This window comes from Pseudopipra pipra, chromosome 8, assembly GCF_036250125.1.
Source record: "Pseudopipra pipra isolate bDixPip1 chromosome 8, bDixPip1.hap1, whole genome shotgun sequence".
NCBI classification, from domain to species: domain Eukaryota; kingdom Metazoa; phylum Chordata; class Aves; order Passeriformes; family Pipridae; genus Pseudopipra; species Pseudopipra pipra.
The window spans coordinates 5,955,317-5,980,570 of NC_087556.1; the positions used below are offsets into that span (position 1 = coordinate 5,955,317).

The window sequence follows — 25,254 nt, forward strand, 5'->3', positions numbered from 1 at the left end:
TAGAATTCCACATGTACAGTGAGTAAACCTCCACCTGGCGTGCTTTGTGTTTTCTGATAGTAGTGTGGATGTTGTGATAGCAACTCTGCATGTTGAAACCTGTGCTTAAATGCTGCTTTTTGTCAGCCCCACCCCGGGTTGCTTTTGTCAGTCAGAGCAATTCTCATGTTTGAGGTTTCCCAGCTGGGATGATTATCTTTGTGGGAATGGAAGAGGTTGCTCAGAACATATGGAAACGTGCAGGTAGTGCTTGGGTTTTGCTACCTCACAGCTGCAGTTTTGAGGAAGACAGAATCTTTTTTTCACCTTTAATAATTCTGAAAACAAAACAAAACAAACCACCTCATGTTTGGAAGTAGAGTCCTGAAACGTGGTGTGAATGAAACAAATACAGGGACATCTGCTTGCTACTTCTGAGAAGTTATAAGAGGAACCATGTACTGCAATAAAAGAGTAAATGCCAAAACACATGACTTCTCGGGGAGCCCTGCCAGCACCAGTCCAACAGAAAACTTCTGGTAGGGAAAAGAAGGGTGCAGTTGCTTACCAGCCTAGCCCAGGACTTCCTGCCCTTGTGATAAGGTCAAGATTACCTCCTTAAAGTTTTTCAATGTAACCTATCTTTTTTTTCTTAATCTATTGGGGGAGGGAGGGGAAAGCCCCTCATTCACATTCATGAATTTTATCTGGATAAGTTGACACTATAACACAGTTGGGCCTTTTATTTTAATAAGTGTGTGGATCTTCTGCATAGTTCTTTCTTTCTTTAAGCACTGAAAAGTTAGTATTTACTACAACTTGGTACCTAGAAGAAAACATATTATGGGATAAATTTATTAAAAAAATAAACCTCATTATTAGTTTAGTAAGTTTTAATTGGTCCTATTTCACCCCCTTTCTTTGTAAATATGAGCATTTAGTTAACAAACATGAATGCTTCTGAAACTGATGGTCATTTAGGCTCCACTTTTAGTGTGGGAAACTGCAGTCATTGCACATGTCCCAGTGTGGTAACTGTTGTCAAAACAGACTGCCATGGGAAATCCTTTTGCAGAACTTGGTATAAAAATCTCTTTTCTCTGGATTAAATGCTGCCCTTCACTGAAGACTGTTCAGACTTCAGAGTTGATGGCTAATACCCTCTAAAATTCAGTACTTTGTGCCATGGAAAATAATACTCAATTGTTCTAATGCAATAATTGCAGTCAGCTGTAATAATATGGTGGAGGTGGAAGTAGCTTTGATTTCCAACTGAGAAGTTCATTTAAATTAGTAACCAAAGTGGATTAGACCATCAACCATTTTTAGATGGTTGAGGTAGCCACAGAAATGCACTTTTTTACGAAATAAACTGTTTCTAAACCAGAGAGAAGTCTCATGGAAACCTTCATGGAGGGGTTGTTTGGTTAAGGAATCCCTTTCCTACTGGAGCGTGGGTTTGATGCTGACAAGGGAGGTAGGAGAGAGAGGTTCACGTTCCTGGGTCAGAGTGAGGAGTAACAGAAACTGCTCTGAAGTGGATGGAAGAGGATCTTGAAACTGGGCTTCCCTTTTCAAAGTTGGCATCCCTGTCCTCCACTGCCTGCATGGGCAACAGGCACAAAAACTGACCACAGGTCCGTAAACACTCAGGACACAGACTGAAATTGTTTAATATATTAGCAGGTCTCTCTTTGCTGATATATAAAGCCTGAAGGAATACTCCCCACCCCAGTCCATCCCAGGGGCATGGAGGGAAGCTCGCGAGTAAATGCTCTAATGGCTCTTTTGCACATAATGCTCCTAATAATGTCTATATTGAACTCACCTATCAGCAAGCTGAAATTCAATTCATAGAATCATAGAATCAGCTGGGTTGGAAGGGACCTCTGAGATCATCAAGTCCAACCCTTGATCCGTTACTAGACCATGGCACTAAGTGCCACATCCAGTCTCTTCTTAAAAACCTCCAGGGATGGAGAATCCACCACTTCCCTGGGCAGCCCATTCCAATGGCTGATCATGCTCTCTGTAAAGAAATTCTTTCTAATATCTAACCTAAACCTCCGCTGGCACAACTAGAGACCAAGCCCTCTTGTCTTGCTGATAGTTGCCTGGGAAAGAGACCAACCCCCACGTGTCTACAACCTCCTGTCAGGCAGTTGTAGAGAGTGATGAGGTCTCCCCTGAGCCTCCTCTTCTCCAGGCTGAACAGCCCCAGCTCCCTCAGCCTCTCCTCATGGGACTTGTGCTTGAGTCCCTTCGCCAGCCTAGTTGCCCTCCTCTGGACCTACTCCAGCACCTCAATGTCCTTCCTGAACTGAGGGCCCCAGAACTGGACACAGCACTCCAGGTGTGGTCTCACCAGCACTGAGTCCAGGGGAAGAATCACTTCCCTGGACCTGTTGGCCACACTGTTCCTGATCCAGGCCAGGATGCCATTGGCCTTCTTGGCCACCTGGGCACACTGCTGGCTCATGTTCAGCTTCCTGTCAATCCAAACTCCCAGGTCCCTCTCTGTCTGGCTGCTCTCCAGCCTCTCTGTCCCCAGCCTGTATCGCTGCAAGGGGTTGTTGTGGCCAAAGTGCAGGACCCGGCACTTGGCCTTGTTGAACCTCATCCCGTTGGAGTCAGTCCGATTCTCCAACCTATCCAGCCTATCCAGGTCCCTCTGCAATTCTTGCCCATGCTTTTTAATTCCCAAAGTGATAGGCAAAATACATTCAAATATATTTATCTGAGCTGCATGTCTTGGAAAGCATTTGTAAGTGTCAGCCTTTTGCGTGGAGCGTCTTCATCTTGAGTGAGAGTTTGGTTTCAGAAATGTTGCTGGGGAGGAGAAAAGGTCATTCATCACCCTCTCACAGCTGCAGTGGGATGTGCGCCGTGCTGTGGTGTCTGCTGCGTGCTGGGGTGAGGAGCAGCGGTGAAAGGGGTGCTGACACTCTGCAGTTCCTGTGGGCTGGCTGTCTTCTGCTTTCCACCACGTTGCTGCAGAGAGGCCTGTGGGACAGTGGCTGGGCCTCTGCCCTCTGCTTCCTGCCACAAGTCAGGTTATGGTCTACCTTCTGTGGCACAACACTTCCCCAGCACAGTTTGCATGAAAAAAAAATATATATATACACACACATATGTTTTTCTCTTTCTCATACTCATCAAGCTACTTTGGTCCTTAGAATGTGATTTTTAGCCCAGTGTTAAGGGTTCTCTGGTTGGAAAAGCAAGATTGTGCAGCAGAATGACAACTCCAGTAAAATACGCATATTATATTATTAAAACTGTTACCATCTAGAGCCCAGTGGGATGTGTCTGTGCACTACAGACAGCATTACACTTCTGAAAACAAGTCAGACATTTTTACATGTGAGAAGTAGAACTGCAAGGTATTACCAGACCAGACAACAAAAAGGATGGGTTTCAGTTTTTCTGTGAAGTGATCATGTCTGAAGGAACTTATGCTGAAATTGGAGTTGGCAGGGAGGCAGACAAGTATTTCAGTAACTTGCCAATGTTCTACTAAGTGTTAAGGCACGTGGGTAACAGGTCCTCTTCATGGCTCTATGGCTGAATGGTGAGGTTACATGTGTCTTGTATGCCACTGCAATTACCTTTTTCCAGCCTAATTAATTATGTTCAAGTCTTGTGGCTTTTACATTAATCCTGTTTTTCTCCTCCTACTTCATGCCAGCGATATAAACCAAAGTAGTTTCTAATATGAAGTCCATCCCACTCTATATAGTGCACGTTTTTGACTACTGCAGCTTGCAATTGCATTTTTTTTTCTACTTATCTTCCCTGGAGGATCTGATGTCTGGTTCAAACTGGAATGAAAATAAAATGGTTGTATTTGGAATGGAGCATCTGGAGTTACTGGATGTTTTTGATATTAAATAAATGAGGGTCACCTTGACTATTTTTATTAAGTTCAGACTGGGAACATTTCAGTGACAAAGAAAATGAGACAGAATGAAAGGCAAAAATGCAGTAGGAGTAACTTCCACATCTAGAGTCTACTTTAAAATACTGTGTTTCACTGACAGGATCAGCTTTACTAAAGTCTGTGGCAGAGGCCAAAAGTAAAGGAATAACTCAAGTAGAAGAGTTCACTGGGGGGAAAAATGCAATGGAAGGAAAGTCCTCAATATTTTTGGGAAGTAATAGGTGGAGTGAGGCTTTTGGAATAGCCAATATATTTTGTTGGATTGACAGATACAGAAGGAATTGAATGGTTAGTCTTTAATAATGCAAGTTCTTCAGTTCTGAAATAGAAGTGTCAGTCTTCATCCTTAGACGTTAATAACTACAACACCACTACTATGACAAATATCTGGTGTCATTACAATGTTTTAATTAATTTCTGTTTGAAAGGTCATAAATAAAAAGCTGATAATGGAATGAATAGCTTTGTCCTTTTAATTTCTTTGAAGATCTAGAACTGAGCTAGTCAAACTTCACTTTCCAATTTCATAGGCCTCCCAACTTCCACAGATTAGTTTTAATGTTAATGTTATAATTACATTTGATGCTCATCATCTTTACATATAATTTTCTTTGATTTCACACTCTTTTGCCACTTATAGTCCTGTTCAGGAGCGTCTGCACCAACTTTGTATGAGTTCTTTTGCCCTTCAACTGAGGCACATTACTATCCTCAAAAGCAAGGTGGTACTTCTAAATATAGAAACCTAATTTAGATTCTGCTGTGACAACTAGCAGTCCATTTCTTTTTCGTTACAATGATGAGGTATTTATTGCTGAAGTCCGTTGATATGTTACTTAAATCATCTTTCAGCTTGAAGGCAGAGAAGAAGCTGCCAGTATGGGGGGAAGGCACAGTTCTTGTAAACACACTTTACTTGGTTGGAGAGGTCTTCCACAGCTGGAATATCTCTGTTCTGTCTCCCTGAACAGGATATGTATTTTCTTCTATCATTAAAGCCACTGTTAGAGCCACTTAATGCAAAGCATCTTTACTGAAATAAACTGAAATCCATGGATGTATTTTTCCTTATCCCCCTTCTCTGTAAGACTGCTAATCCTGAAAATAAAGTCAGGTGTAACTTGGTTATAGAGAAAGACTGAATAATGACTGGGAGAGAGAAATGCTAATTTTGTATGAAGGTATGCCAGAGTGGTTTTTTTTTTTCATAAGGGGAGGTAGTTCTAAAAGTAACTGTTCTTCTTTCTCAAGAAGTTTTTAGCTTTTATATTCACTGGAAAACATCCCAGTTCTTTTTTTATGTAGCAGAACACAGGTTGGGGAGGGGAGGGGGGAGGTTGCGAGGCGCAGAAAAGGTGATGGTTTCTGCTTTTTATAGGCCAAATGGCTATGTGATTCACAGCTGGGATTTTTGACCAGAAATGGGTCATTCATTTTATAGATTCTCCTGAAGTAATTCACTCTACAATGTTACAGCACTATGAAATGGGGTGGGGGGGGAAGTGTCCTAAAGATTTAGTGCTTGCCCTATTGTCCAGCTCCATTTGTGGGTCTTGGTCTGAAATAGCTCTCTTTCAGAGAAAAATAAAAACCTGTCAGAGAGAGTTACTCTTTTGTTCCCTCAATACCTACCTAATGTAAAGCTTGTTCTTGTTGCTTTGGGGGTGGGGAAGGGACTAAAGTTCTTAAAAACATTTTACAGATATGAGAATATAAAGACCAAAGGGAGGCTTCGTTTTTAAACTTCCATCCATTGCTTGCTTTATATCTTGAATAAGCACAGCGTGAGGATATCTTAAATAGGAGTAAAAAACAATCCAAACTTTTGAATAGTCCTAGATTTAAAGCTGTTATCTGATTTATTGATAGTTTTGTATCAGTTATGCCTGGCTTGTTGGGCCAAGAAAAAGAATAAGTTAAATAGTAAATTGAAATACTGTTACACAAAAAAGCCGAACATGATTAGGAGAATTATAAAAGAAATAAATTACAAGAGCTGTACTAAGTTGAAAGGCAAAAAAATTGACAGTGTGTCTCATTCCCGCATGCACATGCACACTTGCAAGTGGCAAAACTGCTCGGAAGGGGTGCAGAAGGGAGGAGGGTGTGGAGCAGAACAGTGTGTGGGGACGGGGCCTGGGTGATTTCTGCTTCTTGTAGAAAACAGAGGAGTGTTGCCTGGGGGTTTGAGGTGTGTTTCCAGCTACCAGAGGGGATGTGTGGGGGTAACACACAGAGCTTTCTATTCTTGTTGATCCCCTGCCAGCTGTTTCACCTGTTGTGTCTTTCTTGCCCTTCTGGTGGTTCTTTTCCTGCCCCCTGTGCCTTCTACTCTGTTTACATCTCCCTTTTTCTTCAGTGCTGGGTGCCAGCAATGGGGAGAGCTTTTCTGTTCTCATCTCTGAGGCCACAACCCTCAAGAGTCAGGAACAGTGATTGCCAGGAAAGGAAACAGCTCCTTGCTTTGCAAGCATTTCTCACTCAAATGTCTGTGAACTCATATTTTTTTTGGCCTCTAACTGTGCCAAATTTGGATAGACTTCCATGGGAATAACCAAAGCAGACATCTTTGACACATCCAGTTTGTTATAAAGCACTGGGCTTTTAGTAGAGATCAGCAAAGCCGGCATAGGACCCTTTCCCAGGGGGTTGGAAAGCAAATCTTGTTTCTTGAGTAGTGTTTGATTTGAATGTAATTTATGGACAGCATTTGAACTTGAGTATGAGATGGTTCCTGCTGCTACCCACAGCTGTTCTGAATGAAGGGTTGAAATTCCTTTAGACAAAAGGTTTCAGAAGTCAAGCAGCTAATAAGTAGTTGCTGTGTAACTGGTGAGTATATCAAGGGAGTTTTGTGTGTGTCCTTTTTAAAGGCAAGGACTTGAAACAGATGAGAGTTAATAATCAAGGGAACAGTGGAGGAAACCTGAAAAATGGCAGATTTAATAAAAATGACTAAATATAGTATGCATGAAATTACTAATACAGTTCAAAAGTGAAGAGGAGAAAAAGCCAGAAAAGCTGAAAGGCTCAAGATGCAACAGGCAATGAGGCTGGAACTTAAACCAGTTCCAAGAACTAAGGGAGGGCTGAGGAGTTGCATATTTCTTGGTGGGACTTTTGATGTTGGTGAATGGGAAGATAAGAATGAGAAAGCTGAGAAAGATCCTGAAGGGATTTGAGTGGGAGTGGGAAGGAGAGACTCCATCATTAGCCTTCGTGATAGGATAAACGGCAGCAAATTTTCTTCTGTGGTGGATTACAGATGTGCATATCACACTGGAGAATTACAGAGTAAGTGCTGTGACAATCCTAAGTGGAAGTGTGGTACCTGGAGGAGACTGCCCTGGTGGGGGATAATTCTTCCAGGGAGGCTCTGCCCCCAAATACCTGGAAAAATTGCCTTTAGAGAGAGTGGCTGGTACAATGGCTGGGAACTTCAGTGTAAGGAAAAAGGCTTTGACCAGCAATGAAATCTCCATTCAGACCTCAACTTGTAGGTTAAACACTTGTTTCTGTCTCGGCATATGGAGAAGTGTCAGTGGGTAGAAGACTAGTACCAATTGAGAAGGAAAAGAGCTCCAAGATTGAGGAAAGTGATAGGCACTGCAGCTAGGGAAAGGTTAATGGATAATGGCATGTGGTTACTAAGAAATAACTGAAATGTTGAGAGCCTGGACAACAAAACATAGAAATCTAAGCTGGTTATAGAGGTTGGGATATAAAACATCTGAAGGGTGGCAGAATGCTCTTAGTAACTGGACTGGAGGTGTTTAAAATGCTTTGTGCTGTTCAGAAATAACCTAACTAAAGGAAAAGCTGTGCAGTAGTAATTATATAGTAGATTAGAAAAAAAACTTCAGTGTAAAAAGGACAGCCCAAAATCAGTTTGGCTCAAAATCGCTTTGGAAAAAGATGACAGAAGGAGCAAAGAATCTGTGTTGGCCCCAGGGTTAAACTCAAATAGGGATAGGGATCTTTGTAGTGTTGTTAGATAAATACTGCTTGTTATCAGGTGGTTTACTTTCCCAGGTAGAGATAAGAGAAGAAGTGATAGGGCCAAGGTATTCCTGGATGTGATTGCTGGCAAGTTCCTTCCTCAAACTAGTCACTGAACCAACAGGAAGTCAGCGTTACTTTAGACTTCATTTTGAAAAGCAGTGAGGATATTCTAGAAAAATAACTTTGGATTGAGGATTCAGTTTCACTTTGTGCTTTATCAGCTGCTGAGGGAGCTGGGCTGGCTTCCCTCGCTCTGCCCCCGAGCTGATCCGAGTAGTCACAGAGTTACATCAGCAAGGTGACTCCAGTGAAATGAGTCACCCGGGTGGGGGGGTGAGCTGCCATGGATCAGGCTGCCAGAGGAGAGACAGAGCCAGTGCTGGGGGCTGGTGAGGCATTCAGGCAGTTTACAGTTAATCAGATCAAGTGGAACTTAAAATCACACCCTTAGTAGTCTGGGGTTGATTCAGTTTTAAATATGTGGAAAAAATACAGGGAAGTTGGTTTGGAAATTTTAGGTTTCGAATCTTAGTGGGAAATTTAAATAAGCAAAGCTGGTCACAAGTGTAAGGAGCCTCAGGACACGATTTCTTGAAGTTACAGATATGTAAAGCTTGTCTGAAAACTGAATTCCCGGTAAAGAGTTATCCTGGTCTGCAGACCAAAATGGGTGAATAGTCAGCCCAAGGATGTATAGTGAGACTAATGCAGGAATCCTGCAAGTAGTGTCAGAGGGGACACAGGGGTCAGGACAACTTAATTCTGGTTTGTTTCTAAAGTAGAACTCAATCTTCCAAATGGTGTGAAAACAAATAAAAGGAAGGTTTTGCATGGTGAGAAGGTTAGAGAATAACAATGATACACAACTAAAACTTTAAGTGTTTTTGGCTTTTCAGTAAGGGCAATGATAACTAGGAGGAAAACACAAGATGTATGAGAATAAGAGAATGGAATTTCTACTACTACCAGAGGGAACTTAAGGATCGTAAAATACTTAGACCCACAGAAATTTCCATCTCACAATTAGGAAAGAATTAGTGCTTATTGTAACTATTTTAGCTCATCTTTCCTTCAGGGTGGTACCGAGGATTGGAAAAAGCAGTGCCAACATAAAGAGGGGGAAAGGAACAATTAGACAAGCAATTAAAAGCCTGTCAGTCTATCCTCACAATATGTAAAGCTTTGGAAGCCATTGAGGGGTGTGAGCAGGAGATTAAAGAAAATGAAGTAGACTACAATATACCTACTTCAGAGAGTGAATTTTACTGACCTTATACCTGTCTTTGAGAAGAATTAATTTTCTAGACAAGGAAGGCCAGCTCATGGCCTTCAGGTCAGGGATGATCTGCCAGAACCTTTCCCAAGGTCTGCAGGTAAATCTTCCTGTTCAGCTCCATCGGTGGGAATGCGCAGGCTGGGATTAGTGCAGGCAGAGAAAGCTGGTATCTCACAGCTCTCAAGATTATTGCCAGAATATTTGCTGCCAGGGAGCGAGGTCTTGAGACTCTCATTTGCATGGCAGCCCCCCAAGGATTGATGATTTGTAGCTGCTCAGAGAGGCCGTGAAATAGGTGATGTTGGTCAGAGAGATATATGGCATAATAAAGCCAGACTTAAATATATCAGTAATTTGGGCATGTGTTTCTAAATGCTGTTTTATTTGGGAGAGGTGAGTGACTGTGGATATTGTAGAATCATAAGACCAAAAAAGACCTTGAAATCATCTAATCTAAATTAAGGCAGTTAAAACTTGTTGTGTCTGCTGGAGAGGTTAAGAAATTATTCCTTGCAGCATCCTGTTTTCATAGCTAGAGACACACCCAGCAGTTTTCCCCTCCCAGTCTCTTCAGTCTGTATTCACCCATGGTATTTTCCAAAACTATGCTTATTTTATTGTACATACCTGTCTTAAAGAACAATATCCAAAACTCTGCTCACTTTATAGTACTATAACCGAGGCTTTATGAATGCAGAACACAGGTTGTACTAACATTTATATATCCCAGTATTGTGTTTATATTTTTACAGCGTGATACTGTTAACTCATAGCCCATAAGTTGAACCTAACCTCTCTTTTTTCTGGGGAATTTCTCCTTAGCCATTCAGTATTTCTGCGGTTGAGTTTTGCCTACGTGCAGTGTTTTGCATGTCATCTTTTTTCTCAGACCGCTTGTCCAGTTTGCATTTTTGTCCTCTAACATAATTTGCAGTCCCATCAAGCTGGTTGTTTGTCAATTTAATAAATGTAGTCTCTGTTCCATCATCTGGGTCACTAATGAAAACAGTGAGTAAGAGCAGACCCAGTGCAGGTGACTTTGGGAACTACGTTCTACGTACATATTTTCACAGATAGTTAGTAGTGATTTCTGAATGTTTGGTGGTTTTGTGGGATTTGTTTATTTATTTATTTATTTTGTGTCAGGATATAGACCTGCTTCTCAATTCTGCTCTTCTGTTTGTCAAGGAAATTTGCTTTGACATTATGGATGCTATGATATATTTTGGGATTCATGCTGGCTTTTACTTATAGCTTTGTATTCTTCAAAGTGTTTATAAATAGACTGGTTATAGCTACTCTGGGTTTCCTCCCCCTGCCCTTAATCATGGGCTGCTCTTGCCATCAGCACCTTGAAATGCTACATCATGGACCCACTTGAACAAAAACTTTGGTTGGCTTTGTTCTTAGGCAAGAAAATGTAATTAATATAATTAATCTTGACTTTTGTAATGCATGGCAAGTAATGAACAGTCAGAGGAAGACTGGGATTAGTAGCCTGAACAGTACATTAGGTAGGAATTAGTTTATAAGATGATAGCTATGTGGTGTTGAAATAGGTGGAACGGTGGAGTGGTGAAATAGGTCTGTCTGCCAATAGTTGTTAACACATTTTAGGAATGACCTGCTTAGTGTTTTCATCTTTGGACTAATTGATTAAATTTGATTAAATCAATAGATGGTGCAGAATAGGTGAAGCCCTTAACACAGAGAATGGGGGGGGCTGTTATGCGACTAAAATTGAATGTCCTTGAGGAACAAAGTAATAAAAATGGAACAAAACGTCACTGCATAAAACAGAAAGTGGTGGATTTAGGAGCAGATGGCAAATGTAGATGAGAGCTTATCCAGCGGAAGCACTGGCAAGGAGGAGGTTTGAGCCTTCTGGCCGGTCAGAGGAGCACTGAGATCATCACCTGCTGGGTGATGTCTAGATGGTCGAGGTGTGACTCTGGGATGTGCCTGTGTCCCCACAGAGCTGCCCCTGAGAGTGCTTTTAAACTAACACACATCATCCTGCCCAGCTATGCTGGAGAAAGATAAATTGAAGTCAAGCAGGACGCAGGGGGGGTGTAGAAGTACAATCTAACGTGAGAGACTACATGGAAGTAGAAAATACAGGCTGGTAACATTGCCATGTATGCTAGTATGGGAGGAATGAGGGAATGTAATCACTGCTATAAATAGATCTTGGAGGTAAATACTGTCTGATACACTATACAAGCGGATCCAGAAGATCCCAAATTCACAATACAGGCCTGAGACACAACTTTGAAAAAATTGCTTCTTTCCAACATACCACAAAGTTTGAACTTTGAAAAGAAATGCATTTCACATTTAGTGGGAAACTTCTAAGTGAGACATATTTATGTGACCTTTCAGGGACCCCAGAGAAAGGAGATGAACAAGATCTGGATCATTTCGATTTTATCTTTAAACTCACAGCTGTCACAGTTTGAAGATGAGTGAATTTATAAAAAGCAGAAAACTTGTTATCTCTGAGAGAAATACTTTGAGCACCATCTGTCCTGTGTTTTCCTGAAAGGAAAAAAAAGTGTTTGTCCATCAAGGTTGCTACTGGACAAGCATGTAGGGCAGATGTGAGAATCTAAAAATAGCATTGCGGGGGGAGAATCCATTATGATATCTAGGTTATTTTCTAATTTGTTTACTAGATAGACTGATGGCGTTTCAACATTATTTCAGCATTATCCTGATGCTGGGATATATTGACTAAAACCCCGTCTGTTCCATCAGACTTTTTATTATCAAGTGTAAACTTTTAACCTCACCTTCTTAGTGGTTTATGCCTATAAGAGTTTTTTATTTGAGAAGTTCTCCCAAACCTTTTAATGCTGTAGAGTCAGGAATCAAACCAGTGTACCAGCAACTGTTGTCTGTGTAGGATGTCTGACAGAGCTACATTATGATTATAAAACAGTCATAGCAGGAGAAAATACTGCTCAAGAAGGTGAAATATATATTTCTGTGTAGTCTGATACTAGATTGTTTCTCTCCCTGCCTATGTGACACACAAAGGTGAGGTGAACAGTCTGATATTTTTATTTGAGGAGCATATACTAGCATGTTGTCTCAGTAAGATGGAGCTTTTTATACAGATAATTAAGCCACAGTGCATGAGTGTTGGTTAATATTTAAATCTTAGTGTTTGGAAATATGAAAGTACTACTTTTAAGAATACTCTTATGTGTAAAGTGTACATGTTTAGAATATAAAAAGAATGTATTGCCAAACACAGACCAATGTTCAAGTATGACCTTACTCCCAGCAAGCTGGGACTGAGAGCACAGAGGCACAGGATCCAAAATGAGTAATCCTCTCCCTCCATGAATGGCCTTTCCCTATTATGGGAATCCAGAAATAGCCAGATAGAAAGCCTGAAGAACTGGCAAATGGGATTCCTGATTTTCTGGAGACAGTGGCAGTAGAAAAGGAGGCAGGAGTAGAAGTTGCAGCCTTTTAACTATTCACCCGAAGACCACATTCTGAATATATTGCAGATTGAATATGCTCATTCTGCAGCTCTTATTGTGCCTGACAAACGGTAAAATACGCTGCTGTCAGTAAAAGGGGGTAAATGTAAACCTAGAGGAATGGCCTTCAGGAGTCTTTTGCTTCTCAGAAACTGACTCCAAATTTATGTATAACAACTTCATTCCCAGGATAACGTGAAGCAGGTATTTCCCTCTATCAGCTCCTACAGGATGTGTTCTTTTAAAATACTGCTCTCTGTTTTGATATTTTTTTCCAGATTTTTATATTTCACCTTTTGTATGGTTTTGAGGCTTTTGTTATTCCAGATAGCTCCACACAGGAGCTCCTCTTTAACACGTCTCAGCTCTGTTTCAAGAGCCAGTTCCACTCCCTGTAGGCTTTTACTTAACCGCGTCGTTCTAGCCTCCTACTCAAGTGACCATTTTCCAGCATGATGTCAGGAATACACTGCATGCCCTGGGTGTGGCGTCAGGATATGGGGAGCATTGGATGTTGCAGGAGTCGTAGGGCTGTGGGAATGGAAAATACCAAATGGTGCATTCTCAGCACTGCCATAACAGAGGAAGTGATGCTGGAGTGAGGCTCCCTTGGAACCGCACCCCGTTTGCGTCCGATGGAGCCAAAGGCTTGTTTCCAGGAGGCGTCCCTGGACCGAAGGGCCTGCCAGCAGCCTGAGCAATCAAGGAGCCTGAACTTCAGTGGGAAGCTGATCTTTCTGTGGTGAAGATGCTCCCGAGTTGTTTTGGAGAAGAGCAAATAGAAAAATGCAAAACAAAATACAGTCCATTTAAAAGACAGGAAGCTGACTAAGCTGGTGAATAAGATGCTTTAGACAAAGGAAAGACAGGGAGTGGCAGGGCAGAGGAGCTGAAAAAACAGCAAATTTGGGAAAAAAAACAGTGATCTTGAAATGAAAGTTAACAAACATGTTAAGGGGGTGAGATGGAAAAAGTTGAGGCAGGTATTTAAGCTCTGGGGAATAAAAAACAGAGAGGGACCTTATGAAAGCTGGATCTGTGTGGCTCTCAGGAAGTGAGATGTGCTTCTGAGAGGCAACTGGGAATGTAGTCTGAGAGGGACAGGAAATAGTAGGAGGGTGAAAGGTGGAGTCCAGTTCTGTAATGGACTTCATTTAGTGGGAAGTATGAGAGGGAGGCAGTTGCCGGATGCTGAATCAGAAGAGCAGCACTTCAGTGGTTGTAAGAAGCCTGAAGCTGATGTTCTCAATCAGGCTGTTTTTGTGGAGAAGAGGCTGAGTTAATGAATGTTACGTCCAGTAAGTTCAAGGGCAAAAGGATGCAAGAACATTGTGAATGTTGGTGATAGGGTTGGAAGAAGAAAGTAAAGCCAAGAAATGAGTTGGAGGGAGTTTGGCATCACTGTGATGGAAGCAAGAAGGCTGAAGAAGCACGAATACTGCAAAACATGGATAGCACCCAAGTTAAAAAGGGTTTGATGAATATTGCAGACGGAGTATGGGTAAGAACATTATGAACTTGATGCTGTTGTGCTCGCTTTTTGGAAGACAGGATCTGGTCCCAAGGTTAATGAATGGTGTGGCACATTACCACAACACTTACAAACTCATATGAAAGTCCGGGATTTCATTGTGCAATGATTCGTAGATGAAATGCAGAATGAGAAGGGTTCCTTTCTGCATAGAGTTAAAACTTGAGTGAGTCAAGGGTGGATGACACACAGAGACAGGCAGATGGGAAATAGGAGGCATTGCTTACAAGGGAAGATGAGGCTTCCATAAAGCAGTGGCCAAGCCGCTGTCAAGGTTTCAGAGGTCATTACAGCAAGCAGAGTATTAAGGTGAAAATGGAAAGATATCAGCGAATCAGCTTTGCAAGTGTTGCCAGTAAACTGTTCCTGAAATTGATAAATGAGCCATAGCAGGATCGGGAGATGCTGTTCCTGGAAGTGGAGTGTGTGTGATGGGGCTGCTGAGGGAAGCAGTGCAAACAGTGGATGTGGTGGGCTGGAGGCGTGACAGCATTTTGCGTGGTCTGATCATGTGTGCATTTAGTAAGGCCAGAGAAAGGAGGCTTCAGTAATCAAAAGGCAGAATGAACGTAGGCTGGTGCTCTGAACTGTGGGGATGGATAGAAAAACATGTTTTATAACAGATCTTTGTTAGAAGGATCTGCACCCAGAAGTGAGAGTGAGCAGGTCACGCTTGAAGGTGACGTTGATGTTACTGGATTTGAGTGTTGATGTTACTGGATTTGAGCGAGTGGAAGAGTCACAGCATTTTTCCTCATCTAATGAGGGGAGAGGACTTGGGAAAACACAAGTCTGTTATAGTGATGCTGGGCTTAAGATGAGACATCCAGAAAGAGGTGCCTGAGATACTGCTCAACATTTTGTCTTTGAACATAAATCTGGGGTTAGAGCATTGTCTGGCAAATAAGAAAACATATAGTGCTATTGCCTACAATGATAATGATTTCTTTTTTTAAGGCCATGCATCTGGGTTTTGTTTTACCACAATTATTGGTCTCTTGTTGCAGCAGGGGCACTGATTCAGCCCCAAAAATAGCACCAGTTCACTAACAGAGCTTATTCTCAGAGTTGCATTTACAGTACTGGTATGATGGAATAGATGGGGATGAAGTAATGGGAAAAATTGCAGAGTCATGTTGATGCATGGGGCATTAAACCCCATGGTGCTTGCCCAGGGAAGGGTAAAAGTGGTTTTAAAAGTTGACTGAAAACATTGAAAGATAGAAACCGTATTTTAAATCGAATTAATTTGAAATAAACTGTAAAATCAGTTAGTGCTGATATGTGAGTGTATTAATTGTACTGTTGCTTGTGTTCCTTCATCAGGGCTCATGCCCTTGTCCTCAGATTCTCAATTTTGAAAAATTATTATACTAAAGATAGCCTGGTGAAGTTTTTGCATGTCTGATTTGCCCACCTCCATAACCAAAAAAGGAGACTTTAAATGAGGAATTTGCCAAATGAACTGGCACCTGAACGCCAATTGCTCTATTTCGCATGTTGCAGCTCCAGGAGTAATAATTGTTTCACACACATTAATTCCTCCTTTGGACTTTGGCTTTTGCACTTAAGTACACCATCTGAACTTGGTCAGTTTGCACAAATGCATAGTGAGAAAGTTCATTTCTCCACTAACGTGAGGCTGAGCAAAGCTGTGCCCTTGCACTGCATTATTTCTGCAGGACTATCTCTGTGAAACAGTTCTGCTTGCTAAGCAAATGTGGGGTGGCACAGACAGGAAGAAGATAAGTAGAAAAATGCTAATTTAAAAGATGAAGACCGATTTAACTAACCTTCATTTGTTTTAAAGTTTAAATATTTACTCCTTTGCAATATTTGCATGTGCTCTTTCCTGGCCAGCAGCACTGCCCACGTGGGTTTGTCGGGGTGAGGAAGGAGCCCGGTTTGCAGTTCAGGGGGTTAGCTGCCTGCAAGGAGCAAAAGGGGGTCACAGCAGAACGCCTGGTCAGCGTGTGCCATCCCCTCCCGGTGCGGCATTCCCAGTGCGGCATTCCCGGTGGCAGCAGCTCCCAGCAGGGCCGTGGCTCGCGGCCCGGCGCTGGCTGCCGGCCAGCCCGCAAGTGCAGGGGCTGCAGCTGCTGCCGGCCCCTGCCCGCTCAGCTCCAGTGAAAAACCCACCGGGGTTCTGAGGGGGAAAAAAGGAAGGGGGGGGGGAAAGAGCAGCTCTTGAACAACCGTGCCAGAACAGCCTTCTGCCTCAAAGCAAACAAAACCCAAACCGAAAACCTCCAGCGGAGGAAGGCGAAGCCATCCGCCACCTGGAATTCTTCCTGCGGTCACTAAAAATACAAAAGGCACAGTCTTGCCATCCTCACATGGAAGGCCTGAGCCCGGGCCGTGCTGCAGCACACCGGGGAAGTTACAACTGTGATTTTAGGAAGGGAATGGTTGCGTTTTTCCGTTGATTTTCATGATTATCTGTAGTTCTAGCGATTATCTGCAAAATAGGGCACGCTGTGTTACCAGTAATACATGTATCCTGTGGCAGCAAGCCAGGACAGTAATTGAAGGTCAGGGATTGTTTGTCGAGTGCAGTTCAGTGTGCTGCCTGATTCCATAGGGGACTGGCAGTACCAAAGAACAAAGGCAGCTCTGTTCTACAAGCTTATAGTATGGCTTGTTTGACAGAGTTCAGGCCCAATTGTGAGAAGAAGCAAATAGTAGTGGAGAACAATGCTAAAATAATGTAACTACCAAATAAGCCTTTTTAAAATGTATCTTTCTGCAAATGTCAAAACTAACCTTGGATAGACACTCATGTTTTAAATTCTTGTTTAAAATTCAGTTATGCCTTTATATGGCAAATCTGTGTTTTGTTAAGAATATACACCTATATGTCGTGGTAAATTTAAGTCATTACAATTTAAATGTCACTTTATGTTGCCTTAGTCTACTTAACATTAGCAGTTGCACCACTAGCAACTTCCTTGGTTTTTTATACTCTCAAAAGGTGTTTTCCCACTCAGCAGATTTTTCCTGAGAACATCTTTAAGTGAAACCCTTGGAAATACAGTTGCTGAGTTAGTATTCCATTCGTAGCTGGTGCAACTTGAGAATTTCTAACAAAATCCCTCCATGGAAATGAACTGGTAGTGCTGTGCTGGGTATTAATATTCTTTGTTATTAAGTCGCAGTCTATTAATAAAGCTTTGTCCAAATGGGCAAACTTGCGTGTCCTCCAGACAGTCTTGTGATTTGTATTTTAATAGTGTCTGTCTTGGATATTATTAAGGATTGCCTACTTTGACAGTTGCACTACATACCACACAGCTATCACAGCACCATTAGTTCAAGAGTAGCATGAAGGATGTTGTACTCTGTAATAGACGTAATTTATTTGTTTGCCCTTCCTGAAATAATTACTAGCATTTGGGCTCTTAAGAGAAATGGTAAGACAACCCCCTGAAACTGTATGAGATAGGTGTGAATCTGTGGGTTGAAATAGTATGTCTTAGGGGTGCTCAGTTCTTCTTGGAGGTAGTCTAAAATGTGCTTTAAAAGTTAAATTGAAGATCATGCAGGAACAGAATTAAGTTTGGAAAAATATTTATTGATTACTTGGCAAAGTGTGAGTTCAGGATATTTCCTTGTGTCAGCTGTTACTGATAGGTTGAGTTTTACTTTTTAGAGGTGGTGAGGCCTCTGAAGAACCAAGTCTGTGAAAGAGTGCCCTGCTCACTTGACAAGTGACCCTGTTGGGTGACTGAGAATGGGCACGTTTCTGCTCCAAAGAGGGAGAGGGTGCAAACTGCGACCACAAACACGGAATGAAGGTTGCATTTCACTCTCTGTTCTGCATGACCTGTCTCAGTACTGGTGAAGTGACTCGGGTGTTATTCCCCTCTAGCCTAGGAGAGGTCGGCGGAGAAGAAGAAATTGGAAAGAAATCAGGTCAAAATGGTGTCACTAAGTCGTTTCATTTTTTCTCTGGAGATGAGGCAGTGCAGCCCCACCATGGCCTGGCTGGGGCAGGAGGTGTGTTTTGGGGGAGCAGAGAGAGTTAGTGAGCCCCATGCTCTGCTGGTGGTAGGAGGTGTCTGCCCTGAGGGGCTGTGGATCTGGTGAGGGGCTGTTGGCAGGGAAGCCGAAGGAGACGAGAGGAGCAACTGTCCAGTCTGGGAGGTCAGGAATAGATGGAGGCTGCTCAGGGCACTGCTGTTCCCCGCAGCCTTCCTGCCATATAAGGCTGTCAGCTGCCTTGGGCTGGCCAGGCTGGAAGACCACTTAAAAGGGAAAAATCAATACAATAAACCACCTCTGATAGTGTCCCTTCAAAGCAAAATCCAGTTTTGCAGTTATGTGGTTTGAGCACAGGCTGGGTATTGTATAAAACCCACGCACAGGTAGTCTGGTTCCTGCCCTGTGCGCGTGCAGCGTCACGAACTGTTACGGAAGAAAACCAGTTTGCTGGAGAAAAGTGTGTGGTGGGTAAGAGAGGGCCTTCCAGTTCAACTTCAATATTTAACAGCACCCAAGTATTTCAGAGCTCAGTATTTTATAGCATTCCAATACACCTTTAAGCTTACATCATTTGGAATAATTCAAGATGAGAACAGAGATGTAGTCATGCATTGATTTCCCATTATTCTCATACTTCCTTGGCAAATGACACGCTTTGTATTTTTTCCGTGAAGTGAAAAATGTACAGCTGTTTAAAAGTTTTGGAGGAAATAAATGCCTCTATCCTAATCTTCCTTGTGATTATTTTTCCTCCCCCTCCACTATCCATGTTTGTGTATGTGAGCTAAGTTCAAGGAGAACATTACAGGTGTTATTGCTAAATTTTTCTTTGGTAATTCCATTTTCTAATTAGTGTCCCATGAACTTTTTTTTTCTGCTGGACTAGAAGTGATGTTTCTATGTGAACTGCAAACAACTAGTTGGTTAGAGCCATTAAATTCTGTTCAGCAGTGGGAAAACACCTTTAATGTTTTTGTGTGTGTGTGTCATCAAGGAGAAAATAGGTTGTATGGCGAAATAAGAAAATTGTGCTTGAGAACATTTTCAGTCCGTTCCCGGGCTGAGTCCCTGCAGAGGCGGCTTTGGGCTGCGCAGGGGGCGCGGAGCCGCCCCCCGCCCTCTACCCCGGCTGCTCCTGGACCCGCACCAGGCGCTGAGCTCATGCCTGACCCGCCCTTCCTTTTTACTACTTAGGTTTTTTTCTGGGTTGACTGTGGACAGAGCTGCAGCCCTCGCTTGCTGACTTTCCAAAGCCCACCCGTGGGAGGGACAGGGAGCAGCTTTCCAAGGACGGGCCCGGCGCCGCGGGGGCTTAGCGGGGAGGGGGAGCGCTGGGGCTGTAGAGGAGATCTGACTCTTCGGAGCGGGTGCCCCTGGGCCCGCGGGTGCCCCGGCCGCGCTCCGAGGCCGCCGCCACACGTGTCCCGCAGCCCCGCCCCGCGGGACGTGTCCGCGGGCCGCGCCCGCCGAGCGCCGCCCCTTCCCGCGCCGCGCTCCCCGCGCCCGGCTCCCCCGGATCGCACCGGCCCCGCGCCCCCGCCTTATGTAAGCGGGGCGTCGGCAGCGCGCCCTGACCCGGCCGCGGGGACGCGCTCGGCTGCGCCATAGTGCTGCCGGCCCCACAAAGGGCGGGCGGCGCGTCCTCCGCCTCCTGCTCCTCCGCCTCCTCCGGCCCCGCCGTCCCCGCCCCCGGCGCGGCCGCCCGGCCCGACCCGGAAGCGGCGCGGCGAGAACCATTTTCCTTGTGAGTTCAAAGGCGGAGGCGGGTGCGGAGGTCCCGCGGGCCGGGCCGGGCCGGGTCGGGTCGGGTCGGGCCGGGCCGGGCCGCGGGGCGCCGGGAGAGGTGCGTACAGACCGACCGGCGGGGCGGGGAGGGGGCTGAATCCACCGCTGGGAGCCGAGCGGGCGGAGGACTCCTCTGCGGCTCCCCCCTCGGGACCCACGCACACACCCCCGCGGACACTTTTAACTTGGCGAGGGGCGCCTTTGTTTGCGGCGGGCGGCTGCGGGGGCGCGGCGGGGCCGCGGCGGTGCCCACCCGGCCCGGGGAGCCCCGCACGTGACGGCCGGGCCCCGCGGGGGCGCGCGGCGCGGCACGCGGCCGGCGGCGGCTTTGTGCGCGGGCACGGCGGGAGCGCCGGGAGCGCCTCGGGGGACGGGCGGCGCGGAGTTCTGCACGCACCGAGAGGATTCGCAGGTTTCTGGTTTGTGGTTTTGGGGTTTTTTTCTCCTTTTCTCTTTTCTCCGTTAAGTTTGTGCCGTTAAAACGGCGGCGCGGGAGCGGCGCGGGCCGTTAACGGCGCGGCGCCGCCGTTGGAGCGCGGGCCATGCGGCACCTCCGGCGGGCAGCGGGCCCGGCCGGCGCGGCCCCCCCGCGCCCCGCTGGGCACTTCCTTCTGCCCCCCCCCGGCCACGGGCTGCGGGAGTTCCGCCCGGAATAACGCCTGGGCTGGAAACGGCCGCTTCCGCAGGGATTGCAGGCAGGGGAGTCCGCGAACGAGGAAACCCGGTGCTCGGTTTTAACGTCAGATCTGCTCTATTTATTGTCCGCTCTTTTCCACTTGGTAATTCTGCCTTTGAGTACAAACCATGGCAACAAACAGGCGCTGGAAGGGAGCTACAGCTATTTTGAATGATGAAGTGTCACAGTGAAAAGGTGCCAGTGTTTGCGCTATTGCAGACTAAACAGCGAGGCTGGAAAACAATATGTGGAAAAGTTTACTGAATAGCACCTACAGATTAAGTTTACGTGATCTTTTCAATTTTTATGCTTGCAAGAGGAAGAACTATAGAATGTTAAAGGTTTCGGTGTAATAATAGCTTTCTTAATTGTATTATTAGCTCTTTAAAAGTCTTTTCACTTTACAACATAAATTCCTCTAGAAAGATTTAAAAAATAAAAAAAAAGAGTGATTACTGTACATGTGCACAGTAAGATGTGCTTTTGTGGTGTGGGGAGCAGGCTCGAGTGCCCAGCTAAGCAGGCTGTGAGCCCCAGCGAGGCAGACGAGGTGGTACGTGCGGGATGAGCCGGGCAGCAGCTGCGAGCTCAGCTGTAACCCGAGCGTTTGCTGCATTGAACCTTCTGGGTGTCACAGCCTGGCAGCGCCCGGGCTGCAGCAGCCGAGGTGCGGCGGCTCCTGGAGCTGCCTGCTCGCATGCTGGGGGAGGAGTACCACCACTCCAGCTGCTTAATGGCACTAGGCAGAGGTAAAAACGCACTATGTGCCTGCTCACTGCTGCTTCCTCGGGAAGGTGGGTCCTGTGGTTGCTATGGGGGTTTTGGAACGATAAGTAAATAGATGAGTTGTGTTACTGGGCGTTAGAGAACGCAGTCCCTGAGTAATCTGCTGTATTCGTCTTTGGTGAATGCCATTGAATAGTTTTGTGATTGTTTGCTGTGAAGTGATGGTAACGTTTTCTAAAAATTTGTTTGGATTTCCAGAAGGTCCAGAGTCTAGTTCTCAGACTCAGAGCTCTGCCAGCTGCCTCCCGTAGGCAGGTTATTTCTTGCATGAGCTGGGGTAAAATCATTGGGGAGGGTGAGGGGGCAGTGTAAGAAACGTGCTTTATTCAGCATCAGGGAACTTGGTAGCAAAGCAACCAAAGACAGCGTGTGTGTTCATAGAGCTCCCTTTGGCCAAGCAGGGAAATCTGGGAGGGCAAAAAAGTGTGGCCGTTCCCCCCCCACCAAGCAGCCACTTAAAATAGTGCTGAAGTCAAATGTGACTTAAAATTGAGTGCTTGAGTCCTTTACTTAATTGTGGTCTTTGGGAGTTAGGTTAATGCATAAAGCTTCCTTTTAAAAACTGCAAGTTTGAAAGAGATTTTTTTGTTTACAGAGGTTCAGTTTCTCCTGGTTTCAGCCAGTATGTCTGGTACTCCCTAGAGTTGTCCTCCACTTTGGGAACGGAAAGAGGGAGTGTCTGCAAGGAGCTTTTCCTCTGAAAGTCCGCAAGGAGCATATTGGACTTTCTTACATCTATTTTCATGTTGTTACATGCCTCACATGCTTGCCTCTAGTAGCTGACTCTTGCCTACTGTGCTCTTAGTCTGTTTTTCTTTGTGCATATATGATGTGTGGTGTGAAATTCAGTCACGTCTTCCATCTTAAAATTTCTTGAATCCCTAACCTGTCCCAGTTTGGATATTTATTTCCCTGGTGGCCTGCCTATCTCGTGAAGCTGATGGAGTCTGGACTTTGCTTTCCCAAGAAGGCTTCCTTTTATTAAAGGGTGGGGGTTTGTTGTTCTTTGATAGTGGGGATATTTTGTAATAGTGTCTGAAAAATCCCAGGTTGTGTGCAGCTGAGCAGCCGTCCACATAGGAGGAGGTTTGTGATGTGGCGTAGTTTTGCTTTATTTATTTACATATTTTTGCTCTGTGCTTGTGGGATAGTCTGCATCCTCCACATCCGTATTTTGGGGGTGTTGGCCTGTCTAGAGGCATAGATCTATGAAAGCAAGTGAGAAGGCATTACGTTTCTTTTCTCAAAATAATCACACTCACAGATCTATATTTGGAACTAGTTCTTTTAATACCAGCAGGAAGATAAACCAGTGGCTCACACGTACCTTAATCTGTAGTGTTGTCTGAATACTGAATGATAACTGCACACCACATTCCACACAGTTTGGTTTCAGCTAATGATGTGGTATGTCCTGTTGTGTGTAGTCGGAAGCACTTTTCTTGACCTGAATAATAGCTCAGAAAGTTAGAAAGGAGCCAGCGTGGAAAAAGTATAATAGGATGTGGAAAGACACAGGGGCAAATTAAGAACTGAAAGGCTACAACATTGGCTTTTTCAAAGAAAAGTCTGTCTGCTCGTGAGTTCATACACTCGGTGCTTTGCAATTTCATGATGTGGACTCCGCCCTCTCTTAACTCAAACCATTAGCAATACAAGATCCATTATAGGAAAGTGATGCAAGAGCAAAGGCCCTTTCTTGGCTATTAGAGGTTAAATAATTATTTACTATTCAGACTCTGTAGTTAGCATATTATCATATGCTCTTGCTCCTCCAGCCCTTTCATCTAATCATCCTGCTGTAGAGATGGCTTACTGGCTGAGAGATTTGGGGTTTTTTTCTTGCTTGTGTGAGGAAGGATAACAGCTGAAGAGAAACCTTAAATAAAATGGAAACAAGAATGCTGTACACTCACTCTGAGCATTTGTAGAGTTGGATAGGTTTATTAGAAAGTATAATGTATCTCCAGTGAAGTATTCTCTGATTTGTTTAGTAAGTGCCAGAGCTGAAGCTCCGGAGAGACTTGGGCTATATTTAGCCTAATCGCGAGGCAACACCTTTGTAAAGTAGGTAATGAAGCCTGATAAAACCTTGAGTGCCTCTCTCATGAGCTGCCTGCAGACTGGCTGAGGGCAGGTCACCGGCTCTGCTGCTGCCCTGCTTAGATGGCTTTTGTCAAGTTAAAGGATTGCTTTGTGCCTTGGTTTCCCCATCTGTAAATAGGTCGTGGTGATCATGCCCTCCCCTTGTAAGTACTTGGGGTCTGTTGCTGCGGGGTGGTGCATGTGAGCTACTGATAGCAGCATTTTACAGGGGTTGGTGTGGCATTTGCACAATGCCTCGGTGGTTTGACCTGCTCTTGTTTCTGCTCTTTGTCTTTTTCTTCTGCATTTTAAATTTAGAATGGGTCTCAAAGGTTTTCCTGTTTTCCCTCATTGCTTATTTTTGCCCTGTAGATTAACTTTCCTCTGTTTTTTCTGTCCCTCCATGTTTTGGTCGCTTGTATATCCTGCATGTTCTTTCTGCCAGTCATTTCTTTTGTTCACCGGTGTCTTCCTCTTGCTGTTCCCGTCTGTCTTCAGAGCGGCATTTTCTCTCCCCTCCATCCGCTGGGATTTCCTTTTCACCTGACTCATCCCCTGTCGGTACATCCCCGCTCAGTCACGCTCTCCTCGCGCTTCTGCTCCAGGAAACGCAGCCAGCAGGGAAGGGGGCTGCCTGCTCGTCCCCTCTCGGGGGACACCCTCGAATCCCCGCTCGCCTACCGCATCCTGCTGCGCCTGGATCAGGCAGAGTATTTTGGGAAAAGCCTGTACGGGGGCGTCTAGGAGCCCCTTGCTCCCTGCTCCCCTTTGCCTGTCTTTTGCAGTAGAGCTGGGAGGTTTCCTGCTTCCTCCCCTGTGCTGGATAAGCAGTGAGGGTCTCCAGCCCCTCACCGCTTTCCCAGCAGATGGGAGGAAACAGGAAACCTCCTGGCCCCGCTGCAGAATCCCCGGGAGCGGGTGCCGTGTCCTCGGAAGGCGTTGCACTGGAGCAGCCGGTTGCTGCAGGGAGGAGCGGCTGCGGGGGCGGCAGCAGCACAGTCAGAACAGTTCAGAGATGGGCAGGGAAATGAGATGGTTGACTTGAGGCAAGGTGAACGATTTCAGAGCAGGGAGGGGGGAGCGATTTCTCGTCTGCAGTCTGCTTCCACTTGAGCGTCCTCTGTAATCACCCTGGCTGGTCCTGCAGGCACGGAGAGAGGATCTGCGGGCTGAGCTGTGTGTCCCCCATTCCAGGGGCTGCTGTACTTTGAGCTGCTGTGGTAAACACTCTTGCTCAAGCACAATGAGGGAAAGGAAGAATGAAAGGTGTAGTTCCCTTTTCTAGCTGGTTTTGCACCAACGGCACAAAGGAAAAAAAACGACAGAACACAAACCCCTCCTTTCTTGTATAATTAGTAATTGTTACTCTGTTTTAACTTGTTTTGATGGAAGAATTACATCAGTGTTTATACAGTTCTGGGGGCTTGGTGTGCTGAGCTTTGGGATTTGTTTCTTAATTTTCTTTTTTTCCCCCCCCAACAGACATTCAAGCCCTTGGTTGGAAAAAGTGTATACGATTCAATAACTGCAGTAGAATTCCTTGTGGACAAACAGCTGGATTTTATAACTGAAGATAGTGCCTTTCAGCCCTATCAGGTAAGAAATTTGGTTAGTGTATAAGTACTATTCATTTAACTTAATTAAAAAACATGTTTTTGTTATTTTAAAGTGCATGTTATGGTCAAGTTCTGTGTTTCAGGAACAATTTCCTATTATTGG

The 25,254-nt window shown here is 44.8% G+C and overlaps 1 protein-coding gene across 7 annotated transcripts in view; it reads left to right on the plus strand.

The window, feature by feature from the left end:
• JMJD1C (jumonji domain containing 1C) overlaps positions 1 to 25,254 on the plus strand; it is a 155,934-nt gene that overhangs the window by 75,052 nt on the left and 55,628 nt on the right. For 3 of the 7 annotated variants that reach the window (XM_064662341.1, XM_064662342.1, XM_064662344.1), the window contains exon 3: positions 25,018 to 25,131. In XM_064662341.1, the coding sequence (XP_064518411.1) occupies positions 25,018 to 25,131 (114 nt within the window). Of the gene's footprint in view, positions 1 to 19,800; positions 19,948 to 19,969; positions 20,047 to 20,648; positions 20,768 to 20,836; positions 20,860 to 25,017; positions 25,132 to 25,254 lie in introns of those variants that run through there. The other 4 variants (XM_064662345.1, XM_064662347.1, XM_064662346.1 and 1 more) reach the window with 4 other exon arrangements.